This window comes from Lactuca virosa, chromosome 5 (genome assembly GCF_052849685.1).
Source record: "Lactuca virosa cultivar CGN04683 chromosome 5, Lactuca_virosa_CGN04683_v6, whole genome shotgun sequence".
NCBI classification, from domain to species: domain Eukaryota; kingdom Viridiplantae; phylum Streptophyta; class Magnoliopsida; order Asterales; family Asteraceae; genus Lactuca; species Lactuca virosa.
In genome coordinates this window covers 352,861,843-352,882,204 of record NC_136430.1, presented here as the reverse complement: position 1 = coordinate 352,882,204, position 20,362 = coordinate 352,861,843, and the positions used below count along the sequence as shown (strand labels likewise).

Sequence of the window (20,362 nt, the reverse complement as noted above, 5' to 3'; positions counted from 1 at the left end):
TCTAAGGGTTTATGAGCACGGAGCATTTCGCGGAAAAGGATGAGAGAATCGAAGAAGTGATTTAGAGATGAGAAGGCTCGGATAAGGGTGTTGTAGAGGAAAGTGGATCGGCGATTAGTGAGTGTGAAGATAATGGATGCCTCGAGTAATTGAGCACAAACTGAATACGATGAGACGAGTTTTGCACGAATGAAATCGTCGTGGGAGATTCCTGTGATTATCGTTCGGGCATGTAGTTTTTTGAGTATACGTAAATTTCTTGTGGAAGAACAATAGTCGAGCAGAGTGGAGAAGAAGGGTATAGTCCACTGAGGTGTGAGGCCGATTTATGGAGGGGATAAATTTAGGGTTAGAAAAAGTCAATTAGATATAAACTTGGAGAAATTAGGTTAAAAGTTAATACCATGATTATAGGGATTATTTTTGGAAATTATTAATCATATTACTAAATTACCCTTATTTATTTATTTAATTATTTAATTATTTATTTAATTTTGATTGACCCACATTTATGCATACAATAACACAATACTTACTTTAAACACCTGAACCTATCTCTATATATATAAGTTTGAAAAATAGATGAAAAAAATATAAAAAAAGACAATATAATCATTATATCTATGTTAAGGACCAAACCATGAACCTTTCAAAATTAAAATATAAGAGACATTTTGAGTAAGAAAAGAAGAATTGAATGTATTTTTTTTAACAACAAATATAATCTATTTCTAAATTACTCTTTAACTTCACTTATATCCACAACGAAATTTGAACCAACGACCTCAAGGAGAGAAAACAACATCTGATATCATTGACCTAGAACGAGAGATAACTGGTGTAATTTACTTTAGATTTTAATTATATTATAATATTAATATTTTAAAACAAATTAGTAAGTGTTAATAAAACTCATTTCAAGAGTTTGTTTTTAGGGAAAATGACACATATAACCCACAAACTTTCTAGGATTGACCCATTCAGTCCCTTATGTTATTTCCATGTCTTTTAAGGGAATAAAGTTGATTTTGTCGGGTCCAATATGTCCTTCTGGAGAAAATGAAGGGGTAATCCGGTTATCCCTTATGTCAGCTCACTAACTTTTATATTTTAACAATTAAAAAAATAAAAAGGGCCCACAACATCCCTCTCTCTCTCTCTCTCTCTCTTCGTCTTTTCCTTTTCTTCTATACTGCAGAAAAACACACAAGCATACACACACTAAAACCAGTTTCAAGTGGATTTAATGGTTTCCAGAGCATTAAATTAACATACTTAACATATGAACACGGCCGACCTTTTTCATTGATAAGTAAAGGTAGGGCTTAGGGCCACCAATTGTAAGGGGCCCCGTTTTCTTTGATCCAAGCTTAGTTGTTTCCACTTTCCAAAAAATCACGCGTTGATCGATTCTTCAAGGCTTCAAGCGACGAGTACATACGGCCATTAAACTTCCGTTTTTTTCTCCATTCTCGTTCTCCATTCTAGGCCTTCTCCAATCGCTTCTTCTACTAATCTACTCTTCTGTTGAGTCGCTGTCTTGTTGATCAATCGCTGCACTGCTGTTCTTCACGTTCTTCTTCCTTCTTCACTGAATCGCTGCACTGTTGTTCTTCACTTAATCACTTTTGATGATCTGATGCTATTCTGTTGTCATTGAAAGTTGAAACGGTAATATGCTTTGCTTGTATTTTCACTTTTCAGTTTTAATTTTTCTATTATATCTGATTATCTAATTGGGGTTAATAGCCATTAGCCAATTAATTAGGGTTAATCTTTTCACAATGGACAATTGGACATGACACAATCACTTATGTCATTTGTTAAAGGACTGAAGAACCGATACATACATAGAGAATTTACAAAGTTAGTCTTGTAGGACCAGTAGTTAACTAGTTATTAATCCACTTGATTGCAGCCAGGAATGTTGACACTGAGAGACTACATATGAATGATATTTTTTTCATAATAAATTAACCTTTTTTGCAATGTAATGAATGGTTTTTTTTTTCATAATAAACTAACATGTGATAGTATTGGACAATGTTTTGTTCCTCATTAATGACAGAATCATATGGAATTGCATGTGAGATTTCAATTCGATTGTATATAATTGATTTTATTAGAAATATAGCATCCAAAATAGAAAAAGTTTTTAATTTAGATTTTTGGTGTCACATAACTGTTAACTTGATTGCCTAAAAAGTTTAAGTTGTTTGGCCTCATAATTTGGTTTTGTTTTGAATGAGATTCTTGTTTGACATCATGTTATATAATGTATTATTAAAACACAATGTTTTATTATTAAGTTACGTAATTTGTATTTTAATTGTTTTTGGATTTATCCAAATGGCATGAATGATCAAAGTTGTTAATCTTTTCAATTTTATGATTTTTGATTCCAGATTAACAGATTCCATTGTTCATTGATTCCATTTGTAAACTTTTTAGTTTATTATTGCCGGTCCCAAGCCCGGATAAAGGAGGAGGGTTTATTGTAACATTAAGTATATTAAATGTCAAAGGGCCCCAAAATTTTGGTTCGCTTAGAGCCCCAAACTCGTTGAGCCGGCCTGCATATGAATCAAATTAAAAAATTATATACAATAACCTATGCTCTAAACTTGGATCAGTTTCGAAAAGAGAAAGACAAGACGAAAAAAGAGTGGAGAAGGGTCCACGAGATTAATCGGAGGCACCAGAGGCAAATGTAGCATCGTCGTAAAAGATAACACAGTAAAAAAGAACACCATTTTCGACCTGAGGAGCAACGCATGAACAAGGGTATGGATCTCTTGGAAAAATGAAGCAACGACCCAAAGCCTTGAAATCACCGATCTTATTTTCTACCGACAGAACCAAACCTTCACTATGAAACAACAACTACCATTGCATAAATTCATAGCCGACAAAAACCAAACTCGTTGCCATCCCTGGACCTCCATATCCACTATCGTACACCACCGTTCCTACCGCCTTCATAAACCACCAAAACCAACCGCCCACACCGACCGCCACCTTTACAGACATACCCATCACCGCTATTTACTCCGGCCGAACTTCCCTCGTTGAGCAAACCCACATGCGGTGACCACTTTCAACAATCACATACCACCACTAAACCTTCATCACAACCACCATATACACCACCATTGCCGAGAGCCACAACCGCATATACACCACCATTTCCGAGAGCCATAACCCCGTAAAACATCTACTTAACAGGAACCACCACCGTCAACAATAAAGAAGAATAGAATAAGATAAAGGGTTGTGTTGCTGTGAAAAGGAAAAGGGATCTGGGGTTTAGAACATCACCACCTCTGCCACCCCACAACCGAAACCAACTTCCATCAGAGCTACGATCGAGCACCACCTTCAAACACTTGTTAAGAAGGAAAAGGAAAAGGGATCTGGGGTTTGAAGAATCAAAAGTGTATATATATATATATATATATATATATATATATATATATATATATATATATATATATATAGATGAGTTTGCCCTAAGTTTTGTAATAAGTTAAAACAAGTAAAGAGACTAAAATGACAGGTTGTCTATAACTTGGTATTCTCATAAAACGACGAAAAAACTTAAATTACTAAAAGGCTTAACCTTAGAAAATTCGTAGACTATATGTATCATTTTCCCTTTGTTTTAATAAACATTTACAACTTAAACGTATAAAAAATCAAACAACTAATATATTGGAAAATTTAATTCATAGTCATCAAAAACAACTATCACCCATATCGAAAAATCCGTCATTAATAATTTAATATTATTGTTTTTTTAGAACTAGAAGCAACAATAAAAAGTAAATGTGGGCAGGGGTTCATTTTAAGTAGCGTACACCCCAATCATACACCGTCGGATTAGATATGTGCGTTGAAATGTGAAGACCGTGAACTCAACTAACTTTTTCTATTCTCTTTTATTCCGACAGTCGGCGCAGACTGTTGCTCTTGCTCATCATTAAACCACCGTGCCCTACACGTGCGCTAATTCACTTTTATTTTCAGTTTATCCATTCTTATTATAAATTATACTGTTATATTGTCTTATTAAACACAACTATAATACTATATATCATCACAAATTTATTCGAGGCAGATTAAAATATATGCCAACAAAAATATAATAAAACGTATAAAAGCAATTTCACGATAAGAACAACTTCCAATGCAAATGGTACAAGTAAATGAGTCAAGGCAGCTATTTCTGTCCACTCGTAACATTACGATACAAGGATCAAAACGATTTGGCTCAGGTGCTTTCACATCAGGTAAGAACAGCAACCAATTAATGAGTCATTTGTATGAAATCAAAGGAAATCTGCAGAGATTTAATGTTTTCTTTATGTACATACAGATCGATGAAGGATTTTTAAGTTTTTAGCATATTATCAGCGCATCAAAACATTATCAGGCTGCTTTAATCCTAACAGATTGACTTTTATCTGTTTTAAAAATGGTTAAATCCGATCTAAAAAGCCGAAGCAGAAATGCACAAAAGCAAAAACCTCTGTTTAGGCAACTTCCGGTGGAGGGAAATTGAGATCGAGATCGAGAGTTAGAGATTTCTCTTGTTTAAAATTCACGACCGGAGAAGAGTCGGAATCGCTCTGCTGCCCGAGGCCGCCGGTAGCGACGGTGAGATGAGGATCGCGGACGACGGATCTGTCCGATCTGAAAACGTTGAGTCGGTTGTGATTGTTATTGTTGTTGATATGGAGATTCATTTGTGAATGATACAGGAACATTGAATGAGGCATCGGGAACCCAAGGGGATAGTGCGAGAGGCTAAGGTCAAGTGCTTCAGGCGGAAGCAGAGCGGTAGAGATAGGCCCCGGCGACGGCGCCATCGAGTTCGACGACGCCTCAACCATGCTGCTCTCGCTAGGAGTCTTCGTGAGGAATTTCATTCCGCCTCCGCCGACGACGGCTGTCGGAAGCAACAAATCCGTAGGGAAAGGAAAGTTGGTTTTGGCTTTAGCGCCACGGAACTGACGAGCGGCGGAATCATAAGCGCGAGCCGCCTCCTCGGCAGTATCGAAAGTACCAAGCCAAACACGTGTTTTCTTACCGGGATCTCGAATCTCCGCCGCGTAACGGCCCCAAGGACGCTTACGAACACCACGATAGCGAGTCTCTTTGCCGCCATTACCGGCGGCGTTGTTGGCGTCAGGTTTATCGCGAGGAGCCATGCCCATGGATGGGTAATGAGAAAAAAAGGGAAGGGCGACGAGGTTCGTTTATGTAGTCGGGGGCGCGTGTGTGTTTGTGTGTGACATATTTGGCTCCTACTCCGCGGCCTAGGGAACAGCTTTTACACCCCACCCAAACTTTACATGTGAACATGAATTTAATTTTTTTTCTGTTTAAATTATTATTTAATTTCAAGGACTCCAATTATCAAAATTATCATTTGCATCCCTAAACTTAAACCAATATATCAACAATCAATTTTTGGAAATATATTTCAAATGAAACTCTAATTATTTCAACACATGTAATATCAAAATAAATATACATTTAATTAAGAGAATTGAAACATACAAGTATTGTAATAAAGATTAAGACAACCAAAGTATGATATGGTTGTTGTATTTCTCTAAAAATGACAAAGTAGGAGCTACAAAGATTATGAATAACATGTCACAGATTCTTCGAGGAGGAAATAGCAAAAAGAAATGTATTAATGTGTTTGTTGACGATAATAGGCGTTCTGATTGCGTGGGCATAATGAGCTCACAACGGGGGACCCGCTGCCTCTTATTTTCGGACAATGAAATGTCGGTTTCAAAAGTTACTAATACGTGAATCATGTTAAATTCTTTCTATTTTTTTTTGTTGTATTTTAAAATGAGATTTATTATTATTTTTTTTTAATTATTTTTTGTATTCATTTAAAATGATGATGAAAGTGTTTTAAAATATAATTAATTTTATCAAAATATAATTAATTTTACCATTTCATATGGATAAAAAATAATAATAAAAAAAGAATGGGAGGATATTTAATTTCTAGTTATTTCATATTAGCCTATATTCATTGTTTGAAACACATTAAAGAAATGGTGATCGGTCGAGGTATCAGGAGTCCAAGTATGAGGCGAGAACGTGAGAAAGTAAACGACCCAAAGTATTAGTGGTCAAGCGGGAATCACCGAATCTGAAATCTGATGAGCGGGAAACAATTTTTTGGGGGAAAATGAAAGCGATGCTTTGGTTCCTTCATTCTATCGCATATACTGATTACAAATTAATGATGCTTAAAAGCAATGGTCAACTTACTCTGTATTTTCTTAAAATTATAATTTTTGAAGAAGGAAATCAAAAACTTCGATCCTTGAAAATCATAAGGGTATCAAAGCTTTGAGTTAATACTTCTTCATTCTTACTTTTTTTGCATAATTACTCAAAATCATTGAATCACAATCAAATCAGAAGCTTTGAATCTTGAAACCTTCCAAAATATGAAGGAAATTGAAAGGGAAGTGAAGTTTGGAAAATCAGAATATATGTCTCAGATAAAATCAAAAGGTATTTAACATTTTTTTATCTATATGACACTTTTATGATATTATTTAGGTGTTTATGGTATAATTTATGATTTTTTTTTGGAATTCACATTAGTTTTTTATTGGGTGTAATTCAGAAATCAGAATTCTAAAATCATAAAGTATTTTCTATCCTCAGAATTTGTTTATAAGAAGTAAATCGGTTTTGTTTTTTTTTTTTTCATTCTTTTTTATTCCTATTTTTCTGAATTCAGAACATCTTTGAGTTTAAGAAGTTTCCGATTTCAGATTTTTTGAAGTGTAGATGGATGTTTTTCATGTAAAAGGATAGTTGTTGTAAGTAGAAAACATTTTTTGTGTATTATTTTGAATGGAACTTTAATTTATAAATTTTGCACTAGAAAACAAAAATTATAATTTTTTTTTGCTTTTTTTTTTAGATTTTTCAAGTTTTATGGTTTTCTTTTATATAAATTTGCACATATATATGATATTTGAATTTGATATAATTCTTCTTTGAATATGATATAATTCTTCTTTAAAATTCGTATCTCCTAATTGATCACCACTAGTACACGTTAACTGTGGTTAACTATCGTTTGCTCATTCTTAATACAACTCCAATGTAAAATATTTAATTTCCAAGTAATTACCATTAGCTTTTTTTTTTCCTTTTTTTTTTAATCCGGTACCCAACTAATATTAAATTTGTGGTTCCTATTTACAAACCAATCGAAAGATATCAAAAACTAAATCCAAAATTGAATCCTTTCTAACATTATTTGTGTTAAATTTGTGTCAAATATCTCATATTGGTGCGATTATATAAGTGATTATGTATATTTGATTCCTCTTTCTCTATAAAAGCTTTTTTGAAGAAACAATTTTGGATTTCACATATATTTTATTAAAAATAATCGTTGTTTTAGTTTTTGTGTTTAGTATTTTTACATTTACGACTAATACTCGATGTGGCTAAAAAGAAGAGGATAAAATGCCCCCGTCATCATTGCTTCTAGACAATACCGGAGCCACAAGCTCAGTGTGCACATCTGCATTTTCGACTACATTACCAAATTCAACATGCCTTTTTTCTCAGCCTACACCAAGTGCTTGACACCATCATCATTTACGGTGAGCAAATGCAGGTACACAACCAAATTGCTTGGAATCAGAACCGGAATCGAAATCGCTAGGTTCTTATAATATTGGAACCGGAACTGTCTACACCGATTATTTAGATTTCAGAATCGGTTGGAACCGGTTCTAATACCGGGTACCTCGTGCTAAAATACTATTGAAATTGTCTCGCTATTAAGCAAGGCTGTAATACTTGAAAATAGTTCAAACTCGGACCAAGTCGGTCCTATAAAAAGCAAGAATTTGTAAATTTTAAGTAAAAACAGTTTAAATAGGTCCGTTTTAAATGAAAGCTAGTCAAATCGGTCAAACCTATAAAGTGAAAGATCTTTATGCTCAAAAATCATTATAGAATGATACTTATTAATAACATATGATCATATATGGTCACATCTTATAACAAGTAGACACTTATTGATTGGTTATTAGAATTTGAGTAGTAATAAATATTATTAAATCTAGTATTTAATTGGAAAATTATATTTTTTATGAGAGTAATATTTTCCAAGAGAGAAATCAACTAGAAACTCATAAGGTATGATTTGTATGTTGTGTACATCTTTTTGGACTTATTAAAGTTCATTTATATATAGATAATTCTTTTTATATAAAAATGTACATGCAATTTAATAAATGAAGTAAAAATCACTTCTCCATCCATCTACTTGCTTAATTGTCTTCACTAGACAAGGATTGAATGTCTTGTATCTTCTTACACTCACATGCTTTCATTAAATGCAAGTATATTGCCTTATATATAAGTGTTAGTATATAAAGAAGTGGATAGCTAGTTGAAAATTTTAATCATTCTTCTTCGTTTTCTCTATAATAGTCGAGCACTATATGATTTATTCTTCTTATCTTTCGCATTGTGTAGTGTAGAGTTTAAGTCTTTATAAGTTCTTATCCTTAAGACTATTAGTTCTTAAAGGCTTAAGAAGTAGTTAATACAAGAGAATACTAGCATCTTTGGTGGCTAACACTTGCTTGGCGGATACATGTAGAGGAGCTCTACTTTGGGTCTATCTTGTTATCTTCATCAGCTTCCAAGTCTCCCCTTGAAAAATCAAAGTCTACAAATGTTGTCATACTTTTCATTTTATGTTTGGTTTCATCTTTTTACGAATGCAAAAGGATCATTGGTGGGTTAAATGGTTTTAAGTTTATTCAAATTTAAAGCTTCTATTGTCGTGTTTAACGTTTTTAGAACACGATTTAGAATAAAACCCAACACTTGGTATCAAAGCCATGTTTGCATGCATGGTTAGATTTTATGATTATTTGGATAATATTTGTTTTTGGAAAACATGAATGATTTTCTTTTGTAAGAAAATATCATACATATTTTCTATGACAACTTTAAAATGTTTATAATTGTTATTTTGTGACCAAAGATTTTAACATGTATTTTTTGTCATAAAAATTGCCTTAGAAAAACAAAGTTTTGTTTTATATTTAAATATGTGTATGATGTGTATAAACTAGCCATTGACTATTTATGATTATGTTTATGTTGATTTGTTAAAATTGTTAAAATATTTATTTATTCATATGGTATATTATTATATATATATTAAAGTTACGAAAGATTTTAACAGTAAAATGACACCTTTTTTGTCAATTTTGGTCCTCCAACTTACAACATTGACCCTTAATCTTTATGCTTTTGTTCACAAACAACCCTTACACTTTGGTTTGAATTTTTCATAACTCTCGCCTTTTATTACATATTATTAGTATTTAGTCTTTTGGCAGAAATGGTCCCTCATCATTATTATTATTATTGTTAGACAAAATTACACGATTGGTCCCTGTGGTTTACCAGATTTAACATTCTCTTTTTGGTTTTAAATTAATGTTTTATTTATTAGAAAATACACACCCAATACCATAAACCCACCCACCATCTGCCATCACCACCACCACCACCACCGCCAAAATTATATAAATGGTCCATATGGTTTACCCATGGTAACAAATTCAGTCCCTACTACCTAAAAAGACCAAATTACCCTCACATTAACGGACAAAAAACAACCAACATGCTACTTTATTTTACAAAGCAATACCTTCCGACCCCGGCAACGCTGGGGAATCTTTTCTAGTTAATAATTAAATAGATAGTTTTCATCTTGTTTATTTTTATAAGTAATATATTAGTTTTAGCATAGTTTATTTTTATAAAAATAAAATAAAAATAAAGATGGTGAACATTTTGAATATTAAATGTTCATGCACTTGATTTTGGTAAAGTTCATAAACTTTATAAATCATTTTATGAACTTGCTACAAGGTGTTGAAGCAAGTGAGAACATGAAAAACTTTATATAACTTTTAGGTCCCTTATGTTCCATAGGAATGTACTTAGCATTTTGTGATGGTTCATAAAATTTCACTAGCTTATGGTTAGTTTATACATATATATTTTATGTTTAGTGATGTTTTTTTATTTTATTTTATTTTAATATCATGTAGGCTTGTAAAATAGGATTTTAAATGTTAGCTAATATTTTAAATATAAAAAAGGATCACGTGGAGTTTGGTTTTAACAAAATTTGTCTTTTAACATGAGATGGTAAAATGTTTTTAAAATAAAAACGAATTTTATCAATTAAAACTATATAATGACAAATTTTGACGATTAAAATTTGATAAGTTTAAAATTGATATTTTAGAGACGTATCAAACTCCAAACCTTATAAAAAGACATGTTTTATTAAAATGTTTATAAATGTTTCTTTAACGCTCAAACGCCAAACTTTAATATAAGATATTAATTTTAAAAATTTGACCGTGTCGAAAATATAAAATTGGATTTTATAAAAGAATATTGCAATAAAATGTGATTTCAATAAATTGATACCATGGCCTAGGGGATGTATGCAATAATCATGATATCATATATATGTTTTTTAAAACAAGAATTATAAAACATATAAAGACCTATTTTGTGACATCCCCTATTTTTAAGAAACAGATAAAACTTTTTCTTTACACTTTAAAATATCATTTGTCTTTGTTGCAGAAAATCTCAGTTAAATAAAACATTTTTATGAGATAACAATATTGTTTTGAAATATTAAAACACTACGTGTCATAATAAATATCCAACATAGGTTACAACGTGAAGACATAAATGATGTGTTTATTAGGTTACACCAAAATGCTCAATGCAGAAAATCACTTAACAATTAAGAAGATGACACATGCAACCTAAAAAGATCTATGTCTTTCATATTAACGCAACATACTTCAAATAACAAAACTAGCATAAACCCTAGCAATTTAGAAATTAAGAAATCAAGGTTAAGGGTTTACATATCTTTGATTTGTTGTAGCAAACAAATCACTTTTCAATCCTTCATTTGTAGAGCTTGGAAAGCTAGCACCAAAAGGATGATGTCTCTAATGGCTCACACCCAAACCCTATGTAACATCCATAAAAATCATGCCAAATTTGAACTTTAAAAAAAAACATTTAAAATCATTAAATTATTACAATTCGTTTTCAAAATAGTATCACATCAGAGTTCCCATAAAATAATAATCATAAATCGAGGAAGTGTACGGTCACGCCTTCGCCTTCCCGCGATCATCTGAAGTACCTGAAACAATAATCGATTAATGTAAGCTCGAAGGCTTAGTGAGTTACCCCCAAAATACCAACGCCATATAATCATAACCATATCATATAAACATATAAGCAAACAACAAGCATAATGAGCCTTCAGCCTGACTGGTCTGCCTCACAGGCCTTCAGCCTATCTGGACCGCTCTTCGAGCCTTCGACACGTCTGGACCGCCTCGCAGGGCCTAAAGCCTTTCCGGACCGCTCGCCGGGACTTCGGTCTTACTGACATGCCCTCCTGGGCCTGTAGTCTATCCGGACCGCCCTGGGTATGTTGACCTTCAGCACAAAGCAGGTCCGCCTCAACCCAAACCCCAATCAAACAAACATGTGCACATAATATCATACGCTAGCATATATAACAGCCAAACCGATCTAACAGATCATCAATTATAGCAACATCCTATAACCAGGATACAGACCTAACCGATCACTAACATAGCATCATCCTATATACCAGGATACCGACCTAACCAGGTCACTAAGCATATCACCATCCTAACTACCAGGATGTAAATCAATAAGCATATCATGCAATAAACCTGGATACAAATCCAATAAGGGCCGACATTGGTGCCTTAGACCCTGTTGATATAGTGAGGATAACTCACCTCACAACTGTCGCACTGAAGTGATAAGCTCAAACTCTCGAATCACCGACACGAACTCCACCACCTATATTTACCATAAGACCATTTCCATAAATTTCCAAATTACCAAATACCCTAGAAGTCAACTAGTCAATCCTTGGTCAAAGTCAAGGTCAACGGTCAAGGTCAACAGTCCATGTTGACCCGAATCGTCGAGTGCAATTCACCGACTCGTCGAGTCCTTCCTGAACTCGAGAAGTCGTGAAATCCCCGGTTGACTCGTCGAGTTTCCCTGCAACTCGCCGAGTTCATGCATGTCCAAATGTCGATAAAACCCTAGCTGACTCGCCGAGTCACCCTACTGACTCGCCGAGTCCATGCAGAAGTCCTTGCATTCTTTGTGACTGCTGTTGTATGTGTTGTATTCTTGTGTGTCTGTTTGATATATGTATGTGGGGTGAAATAGATCCGCGGGTGAAATAGACGCGGTACAGTCTTGTGCTGACATACGAGTTGAAATAGACTCGAGGGTGAAATAGACCCGAAGGTATAATAGACCCGGTATGGCTTGCGTCGATGCATGAGTCGAAATAGACTCGGGGTGAAATAGACTCGGGGGTGAAATAGACATGGCACAGCCTTGAGCTGGCATATATGTATGGTATAAGGTATTTTGGGGAATTCCCTAAGCTTCGTGCTTACGATTTTCAGTTTATGTTTCAAGTACTTCCTGATCGAAGGGGAAGAGCTCGGGATGATCGCATCGCACACACCATGACTTTTCACTTATTTGACTCTGATGTGTTTTTGAATGATTATGAATACATTATGATTTCCATTTGGTTTTGATAAACACATTTTGTTGATGTTTTATTTAATATGAAAACAAAAAAATTTGGTTTTGAATTTTGGGACGTTACAGTACGGCTGGAAGTCGTGAATGGTCGATCAAAATAAAATTGCCACGACGTGGTGTAGATGGCCACGACGTGGTGTAGTCGAATACAGTCACGATTAAAACTTTTTCCACAACGTGGTGATGATGTCCACATCGTGGTTCCTTCTCGGATTGTCTTTAAAGATCAATAGCAAGGCATCGACTCTTTGTAACGTGTAAGACCATTCCCAATCTTCTTTTTTTCAGTAAATATCCTTCAAAATTCACTTTTCTTCATTAAGTGGGAACCCTACACTTATCTAAGCACATGGTCTTCGATTTTGATCTTCAAAATTGCACGGCTTCATCATCCATTTAGCTCCTTAATTGATGCACATCCTTTTCTTTCTAAAACTACAAAACAAATTTAGAAGACTAGAGAAAACACATGATCAACTGGTTAGACTAAAAATAAAAACTACACCAAAATAAAACTAAAAACGAAAAAAAAACCAAAAGGAAAATAAAATGCAAACTCTAAAAATCGGGTTGCCTCCCGAGAAGCACTTCTTTTTGGTTAGATTGCAACTAGCTCATCGCAATCTACTTCCATGGAATCCATCTTTGACACTTCATCTTTAGGCTCTTCATGATTCACTCTATGACTCATCTCAAAGGTAATAGCATCATCATCCACATGAAGTGTGACCTTCGAGTCATAAATGTCCACTAATGCTCTTGCGGTACTTAAAAATGGTCTTCCCAAAACAATGGGAAGGTAGTCATCATCCTTCATATCTAGAACCACAAAGTCGACCGGAAAAACAAAATTCCCCACTTTAACAAGTAAGTCTTCAATTATAACTCGTGGGTATGTGGTCGAGTGATCCGCCATTTGAATGGTCATTCTTGTATCTTGGAGCTTTGGTAATTCGAGCTTTTGATAGAAAGAGTATGACATGAGATTAATTCTAGCCCCCGAATCAGCTAGAGCATTAATAGAAGTCGAGTTGCCAAATTCACAAGGCAATGTGAGTTGTCCTGGATCTCCCATCTTGATTGGTAATCCCTTGATAATTGCAGCAGAGCACAACTCATTTAGAACTATCGTCGAGCCCTTTTCCAACTCGTTTTTATTGCTCATTACATCTTTTGCGAACTTGGGAAGTTTTGCCATCGATTTGAGGAATGAGTAGTTGATTGAGAGTGTGAGTACTTGTTCCATGAATTTTCTTTGTTTGGGTTCCATAGAATGCTTGATTGCGCGAGATGGGAATGGTAATGGAGGCTGAAACGAATTAAGAAGATCAAAGTTTCCTTTAGCTCGGAACCACGACGTGGTGATGTCACCTTGACGTGGTGACTCATCAGAGAACGTACCAATTTTTGCTCTTTTTGCTCCGAGCTTCTCTTATTCCAAGCTCGACTTGGGTTGCATTGTGGATTATTCATGGGTCACAAATGGCTCAGAATGAACCTCTTTTTCAGTGTAGATTTCCATAACATGTGGTTGTGCTTTTGGGCCTTGATTTCGAGGTGGTAATCTTTCATTGACAAGTGTAGTAAGTTGCCCAAGTTGTCTCTCTATGTTTTTGATGGAAGCTTGATGATTTACTACATTAGCATCACTTGTATCATGTCTCTTTTCAGATGCTTCCATAAATCTTTGAAGTGCCGACTCGAAATCTATCTTCTTTTTGGTTTGTGGTTGCTCTTTTTTGGTATAAACCCCGACCGGTTTGTCTATACTTCTCATTTTTCTGTTTCTTGTACTCTTCATAGGGCAACCATTCCTTCTTAGGCTTCCTCCAATCTTCATCATACTTGTCACCACTCAAGTAAAACACTTGTGCCTTGTGATTCCCATTTTCATCTAAGTCACAATCCTTGGTAAAATGTAGGCCACTACAATTATCACAACCAACTCTTATGTCATGAATGGATTGATCTAACTTTGTCATTCGCCTATCCATAGAGTCGAGTTTAGCTATGATTGCAGCCAATTTCTCGTTTCCTCAATCCCCGTTTCCTCTAGTAACATCCTCTTTTGGATTATGGTACTCTCGTGAGTGCTTTGCAAACTCTTCAATTAACTCTTCGATAGCAGCTGGATCCTTCTTCGTCATTGGCCCTTGGGAGTCAAGAAGTTGTCTAGTTGTGACATTTACCCCATCATAGAAAATAGAAACTTCTTGTTGGACATTCAAATCATGTTGAGGGAAACTTCTAAGCAATCCTTTGTACCTCTCCCATGCTTCATATAGAGACTCTCCAACCTCTCGTTGAAAATTAGCTATCTTCTTTTTGAGCTTTGAGATCTTGGAAGGTGGACTAAATTTTTCAATAAAAGCTTCACGAAGGCTGTCCCAAATATTTATGGATCTGGGCGCAAGATATTTCAACCAAACTTTTTCTTCACCGGTAAAAGTGACCGGAAGCATCCTTAGTAGCACGGTTCTCTTGGCACATTAGGAACATGAAAATAATTGGAAATATCTTTGACCTCATCAATGTGCTTAAAAGCATCTTCATACTCTTTCTTGACGAAAGGTATGTCCTTTAGCATGGATAGAATGTGTCCTTCGAGCTCAAAACTTCTCATAGGTAGTATTTCAGGTGGAACTAAACCTGGTCCATTATTCTCTCGGATCCGTTTCTTATAGTTTCCCTTCGTCATTCTCGCAATATCCGTCATCTTGTCTTCTTGGAATTTTAGCTCTAAATCATCTGAAATTTCTTCGGTAGGTGATTTTGGTTCGTATCTGATTCCCTTCTTATCCGACGACCTTTTAAAAAGTTCGAATTTGTCGGTTTTGAAAGTATTGCTCGATTCACCCTTCTTGTATTTCTTCTTGTGGAAAGTCGATTATGGATCTTCTAGTGGAGTAATAATAGGTGTTTTAGATCCTCGGGTCATATATCACTAAAACAAAACAAAAACAAAACAAAAACAAGTAAAATGAATAAAAATCACTAAACTAATAATTAACTGAAGCAAGACCACAACTTGGTGAAGATAACCACGACATGGTTACATCTCAGAAAGAAAAACAACTAAGACAAATGCAACCAAAGTAACTTTTTGTGGTTTTTACCCCACAAAAAAGATTGAATAACCAAAAGCAATTAAAATCTAATTAAAATAAACCGTTCCCAGGCAACGGCGCCAAAAACTTGATGCTTGCAAAGGTACCTATCTAGTTTTAAATTTATAACCTAACAAACTTTTTTATCTATGCACCTATAGGCAGTGTACCTAGTCATTTTATAGTGTAGCTCAGGTAAGTTGGGTGTCGATCATAGGGAACAAAATTCAATTTAATATATTAAGTACTTCTAATTAAACTATAAAACAAACTTTGATTTGGGGGTTTTTACTTGTAACGTCCTGAAAATCATGACATAAAAATTTTTGTTTTTAGATTAATAAATCGTTAATATCTATCTTTCCCATAAACCAAGGTAACCAAGATTTAGTAAAACATCATCAAATCAGAGTAATTCACAGAATGCGGAAACATGTGGTGTGTGCTCTGCAATCATCCCGAGCTCTTCCATTTGAAAACCTGAAAACCGTAAGCAAAAAAGCTTTGTGAGTTCCCCAAAATACCATATAACATACAACCACAAAATATCATGCGACATACATATAGTTGCCATGGGCTCCCTCATTGTCTTTACCTGGAATACCATGCCCCCCCCCCCCCCATGGTCTGATATCCAAGTTTCATGGGCTCCCCCATGGTCTTTACCTGGAATGCCACGGGCTCCCCCCATGGTCTGATATCCAATTGCCATGGGCTACCCCCATGGTCTTTCATGCAAGTATCACACAGACAACTAGCATTCCACATAACAAGTAATGGGCCAACATTGGTGCCTTCGACCCATGGATATAGTGAGAAGACTCACCTCGGATAGTTGAAACCCACAAATACTCTCTAACTGTAGATCCGCTAAATCCCCGCGCTATCAAACAAATAACACCCAATTAACCATTAGGTTCCAAACCTAATCTAATAATCCATATATGGGTTAAAAAGACCATTTTACCCTTCACCTAGTTTGGTCCAAGACTAAGGCCCAAACTCTTAATCATAAGACCCACAACCCAATAATCATCCAAAGCCCACTTATGGACCAATTTTCCAAATTGGGCCCAAACCTTTACATGGGCCTTACCCTAAATCCCATAAAATTTTCCCCAATCCAGACACTTGTTTACAGGTGGCCCAACAAAGCCTCAAGCAACCCAAGCCCAGAAAATAGCCCAAACCGAAGCCTAAACGCATAAAGCCCATTCAGACCGAGTACGAAGGGCGTACAGGCACGTAAGTGTAGCGTACTCGCTTGGAGGCTTGTACGCCCAACGTACTCACCCTAATCAACCCAAACTTGATTTTTCACTTAATCCAATAAGACAAAGCTCTAAAACATAGATCAGACTTCCTTGAGCTGGAATACCACGTAAAGTTGCCACATTTACGTTCATACATGGCTAAAAGAAGATCTTAAGCTTAAAAGGGGCTTAATGATTGACTTAATGCATGTATGATACCAACATACACATAAATCTTGCACCTTTATGCTTAAGGATACCAAAATAAACTCAGATATGAAAGGACAAACCCATAAGGAACCTAACTCGTCCATAAACCCAAAAAGAAGACCAAAATCATAATAAACTAGCCATGAAGAGATCTAATCATACACAAGCCAAGATGCAAACTTGTTACCTCAAAAAGCTTCCCCACAAGATGATGATTCTGGATCCAAAGCCTTTCCACCAAGCAAAACAACATCAAGCTTTTCTTCTTTCCTTCCCAAGGGCAAAATGTGCACCAAAAACCTTCTAAGAGATTAAGAACGCCATCAAGAGGCTAAAAGGGTCGATCTAGGGTTTTTAGGGTATGGAGGCTAGCTTATAAATGAACCAAATGGACTATCATAAAGCTTATATATGGTACATCTCTAAAAATTAGGGTTTCATACTAACCCTCATACGACCAGCGTACGAGGTCTCGCACAATCACATATCTACATATAACATAATCAAAACATAGCTAGCATAAACAAGCAGTCATACAGATCTAACAGATCACTACAGCAAAGCACATCCTATCTACCAGGATACCGATCTAACTGATCACTACAACATAGCAAGCATACGATAAATCAAGATAACAATCCAAAGGGTCGGAATTGGTGCCTTCGACCCGAGAGTATAGTGAGGACAACTCACCTCACACTGCTGGATCACATTGAAGGTCTCCGGCTGCTAGCTCACTAAATCCCTACACTGACACAAGAAAATAAACATCCAATTAATAATTGGATTACTATTCCTGACTAACAGACCATACTTAGGGTAAATGGCCAATTTTACCCTTTCCCTAGATGGGCTTGTTGGGTTATGAGCATTCTAACACTCCTAAGTGTACATGCAACCCTAAATACCTTGGATCTATGTTTTCTCTATTATACATACAATTATGAACATCCAAGGTATTATCCTAATCTAGCATACAAAATAATAAATATAACAAGATAGAATACATACCTCTTTGATGTAGAATGTCTTCATGAAGCTTGAGTGCCTAGTGCCCCAAGTGTGACACCTCAAATGGTTCACACAACACCAAATACACTTGGAATAACTTGAGAGAAACTTGAACACTCCTTGAAATCGTCTAGCCCTCACACTCACACATTAGTGCACGATTTCTTGAGCCATGGGATTCTTTTATATGGTGGCTATTAGGGTTACACCATGTAACTCATAACTTTACCCATTCCTTATGCTCCATGGATTTTAACCTTCACCCCATGGACTTAGTCCAACATAAGGAATCTTGGATCACAAGCCCACATATATAAGAATGAATGATGTATACAATCAACCCATATATTTAATTAGTCTCCTTTTGATCACTTAATTAATTCCAAATTAATTCTTGATCAATACTAATTAAATAACCTTATTAATATATTAGAACTTATAATATATTAACCAACCTTAAGTGTTATTTCTCTCATTATAGTCTATCCAAATGCATGATGCCATGCAACCCAAATGGACCATGCCGGGTCGGGTCAAGTCTTACCAATTATAGTTATGGACTTAGACATTAATCCAACAGTATTCCACTTGGATAAGTCTAAAACTATTATTGCGTATGACTTCAGGAACCGATCAGCAATCGTAGCTCTCAAAAGCTTCTGTCGAACTCTGACCTTGTCGATGAACTCTGACCTTTGTCAATGACTTGTCCATTAGATAAGGGATCATATATTCCTCCATTCTAGATATCAGATGGACTGAGACATGGATTATCAATCATTCTCTCTGTCCATTTGTTGTTTCCTGATTTCCGATTCATGATGACTGACTGATTGAACAAATCAAATCAGTCCTGGCTTGGCCAAGCACTCACATGTATCATCTTTAAATCATCGAGGGGCCCACAGATATCGCTTTTATCTTGAAGGTAAAAGGAATGGATAAAATTCGACTCATATGGCTTGTTCTACTACTTGTTGAATCATACACAAAGGCACGTTTTATAACATCGAGTTACCAATGCGTTTTCGTGCAATCAATGTATAACCAACTCATAGTAACAACTCATATCTCTAGGTTTGAAGAATATAAGATATTATCGTCTCATGATCACTCGTGATAAAATCCATGAAGTGATTTAAATGAGCGCGGGTTGAATCCAATACTCAGAACTTATGAGCACTCATGAGTGTTGTAGCACCACTTTGTCCACCAACTTGGACCTCTACAAACCAACCCATGACAGTCTTGATTCATATCTACTTCCAACATATGACGGACTGTGGATGGTTTGAATAACTTAATCATTCAGGAAGAGCGACTTAGTTATTCTGGAAGTCAAAACATGCAAAGTGAAACACAAGAATAAATGAATCAAATATGGTATCAAACCCTATGAATATAAATAAACACTTTTATTTATCACCATACTGATTACTCATTATTCATTGTTTCGGTTTTATCAACTTTATACTTGAATTTGAAACAATAGTTGTCCCATGCTCCAAGCATGTACACTATGTTTTCTAAACACTAGTCATGCCATACACCAAGTATGCATACTATGTTTGTCTATGATCTTTACTTTGTAAAATAGATCAATTGAACATCACTCCAATGATCCTCTTTTCACAGTCCCAAATCCTTACTGCAAATGCAAGAATTCCAAATTCATGCCATTTACTGAAATCTGTTAGATTCTAAACTTATATGCATTGATCCTCTTAATGATTATGCACAAAGTCAGAAAGACTTGACAACAATCATTACAGAGCATTCCAAAGGAGATCAGCTCCTTGGAAACATCCTTCTTTCATTAAGTTTCCTAATCTTACACAGATTGAATAATTTCTAACTTTGAAACATTTCCATATTCCATTTTGACTATCACTTTTGAACAAGAGTTGCCTCCTTACAGATTATGTCAATATGGTCCTTCCAGAATTAACATTATACTTCCAACTGTCCTTGAGCAACCAATCTTTGGTAAACCTTAGATTGTCCTCGACAATTGCTTAATCATTTTAGTCATATCCAATT

At 35.3% G+C, this 20,362-nt stretch overlaps 2 protein-coding genes and 1 non-coding gene across 3 annotated transcripts; 1 reads left to right on the top strand and 2 right to left on the bottom strand.

Annotated features, from left to right (window-relative positions):
• Positions 1–3,775: 3,775 nt before the first annotated feature.
• On the bottom strand, positions 3,776–5,328 carry LOC145111331 (ethylene-responsive transcription factor 4-like). Its single transcript, XM_079047620.1, has 2 exons — positions 4,527–5,328; positions 3,776–3,994 (listed from the first exon to the last, which is right to left on the bottom strand). The coding sequence occupies exon 1, from the start codon at positions 5,214–5,216 to the stop codon at positions 4,533–4,535; it is 684 nt and encodes a 227-aa protein (XP_078903746.1). The 5' UTR covers positions 5,217–5,328; the 3' UTR covers positions 3,776–3,994; positions 4,527–4,532.
• Positions 5,329–13,339: 8,011 nt separating this feature from the next.
• Positions 13,340–13,939, bottom strand: LOC145113422 (uncharacterized). The gene has a single exon (XM_079049517.1). The coding sequence runs from the start codon at positions 13,937–13,939 to the stop codon at positions 13,340–13,342; it is 600 nt and encodes a 199-aa protein (XP_078905643.1).
• Positions 13,940–14,967: 1,028 nt separating this feature from the next.
• On the top strand, positions 14,968–15,074 carry LOC145118272 (small nucleolar RNA R71). The gene has a single exon (XR_013713231.1). It is a non-coding gene; the product is annotated as a small nucleolar RNA R71 (small nucleolar RNA).
• The last annotated feature ends 5,288 nt before the right edge of the window (positions 15,075–20,362 follow it).

What these genes read in the sequence shown, in the direction of transcription:
- LOC145111331 (XM_079047620.1), bottom strand. Translation starts at nt 5,216, where the DNA reads ATGGGCATGGCTCCTCGCGATAAACCTGACGCCAACAACGCCGCCGGT.
- LOC145113422 (XM_079049517.1), bottom strand. Translation starts at nt 13,939, where the DNA reads ATGGCAAAACTTCCCAAGTTCGCAAAAGATGTAATGAGCAATAAAAAC.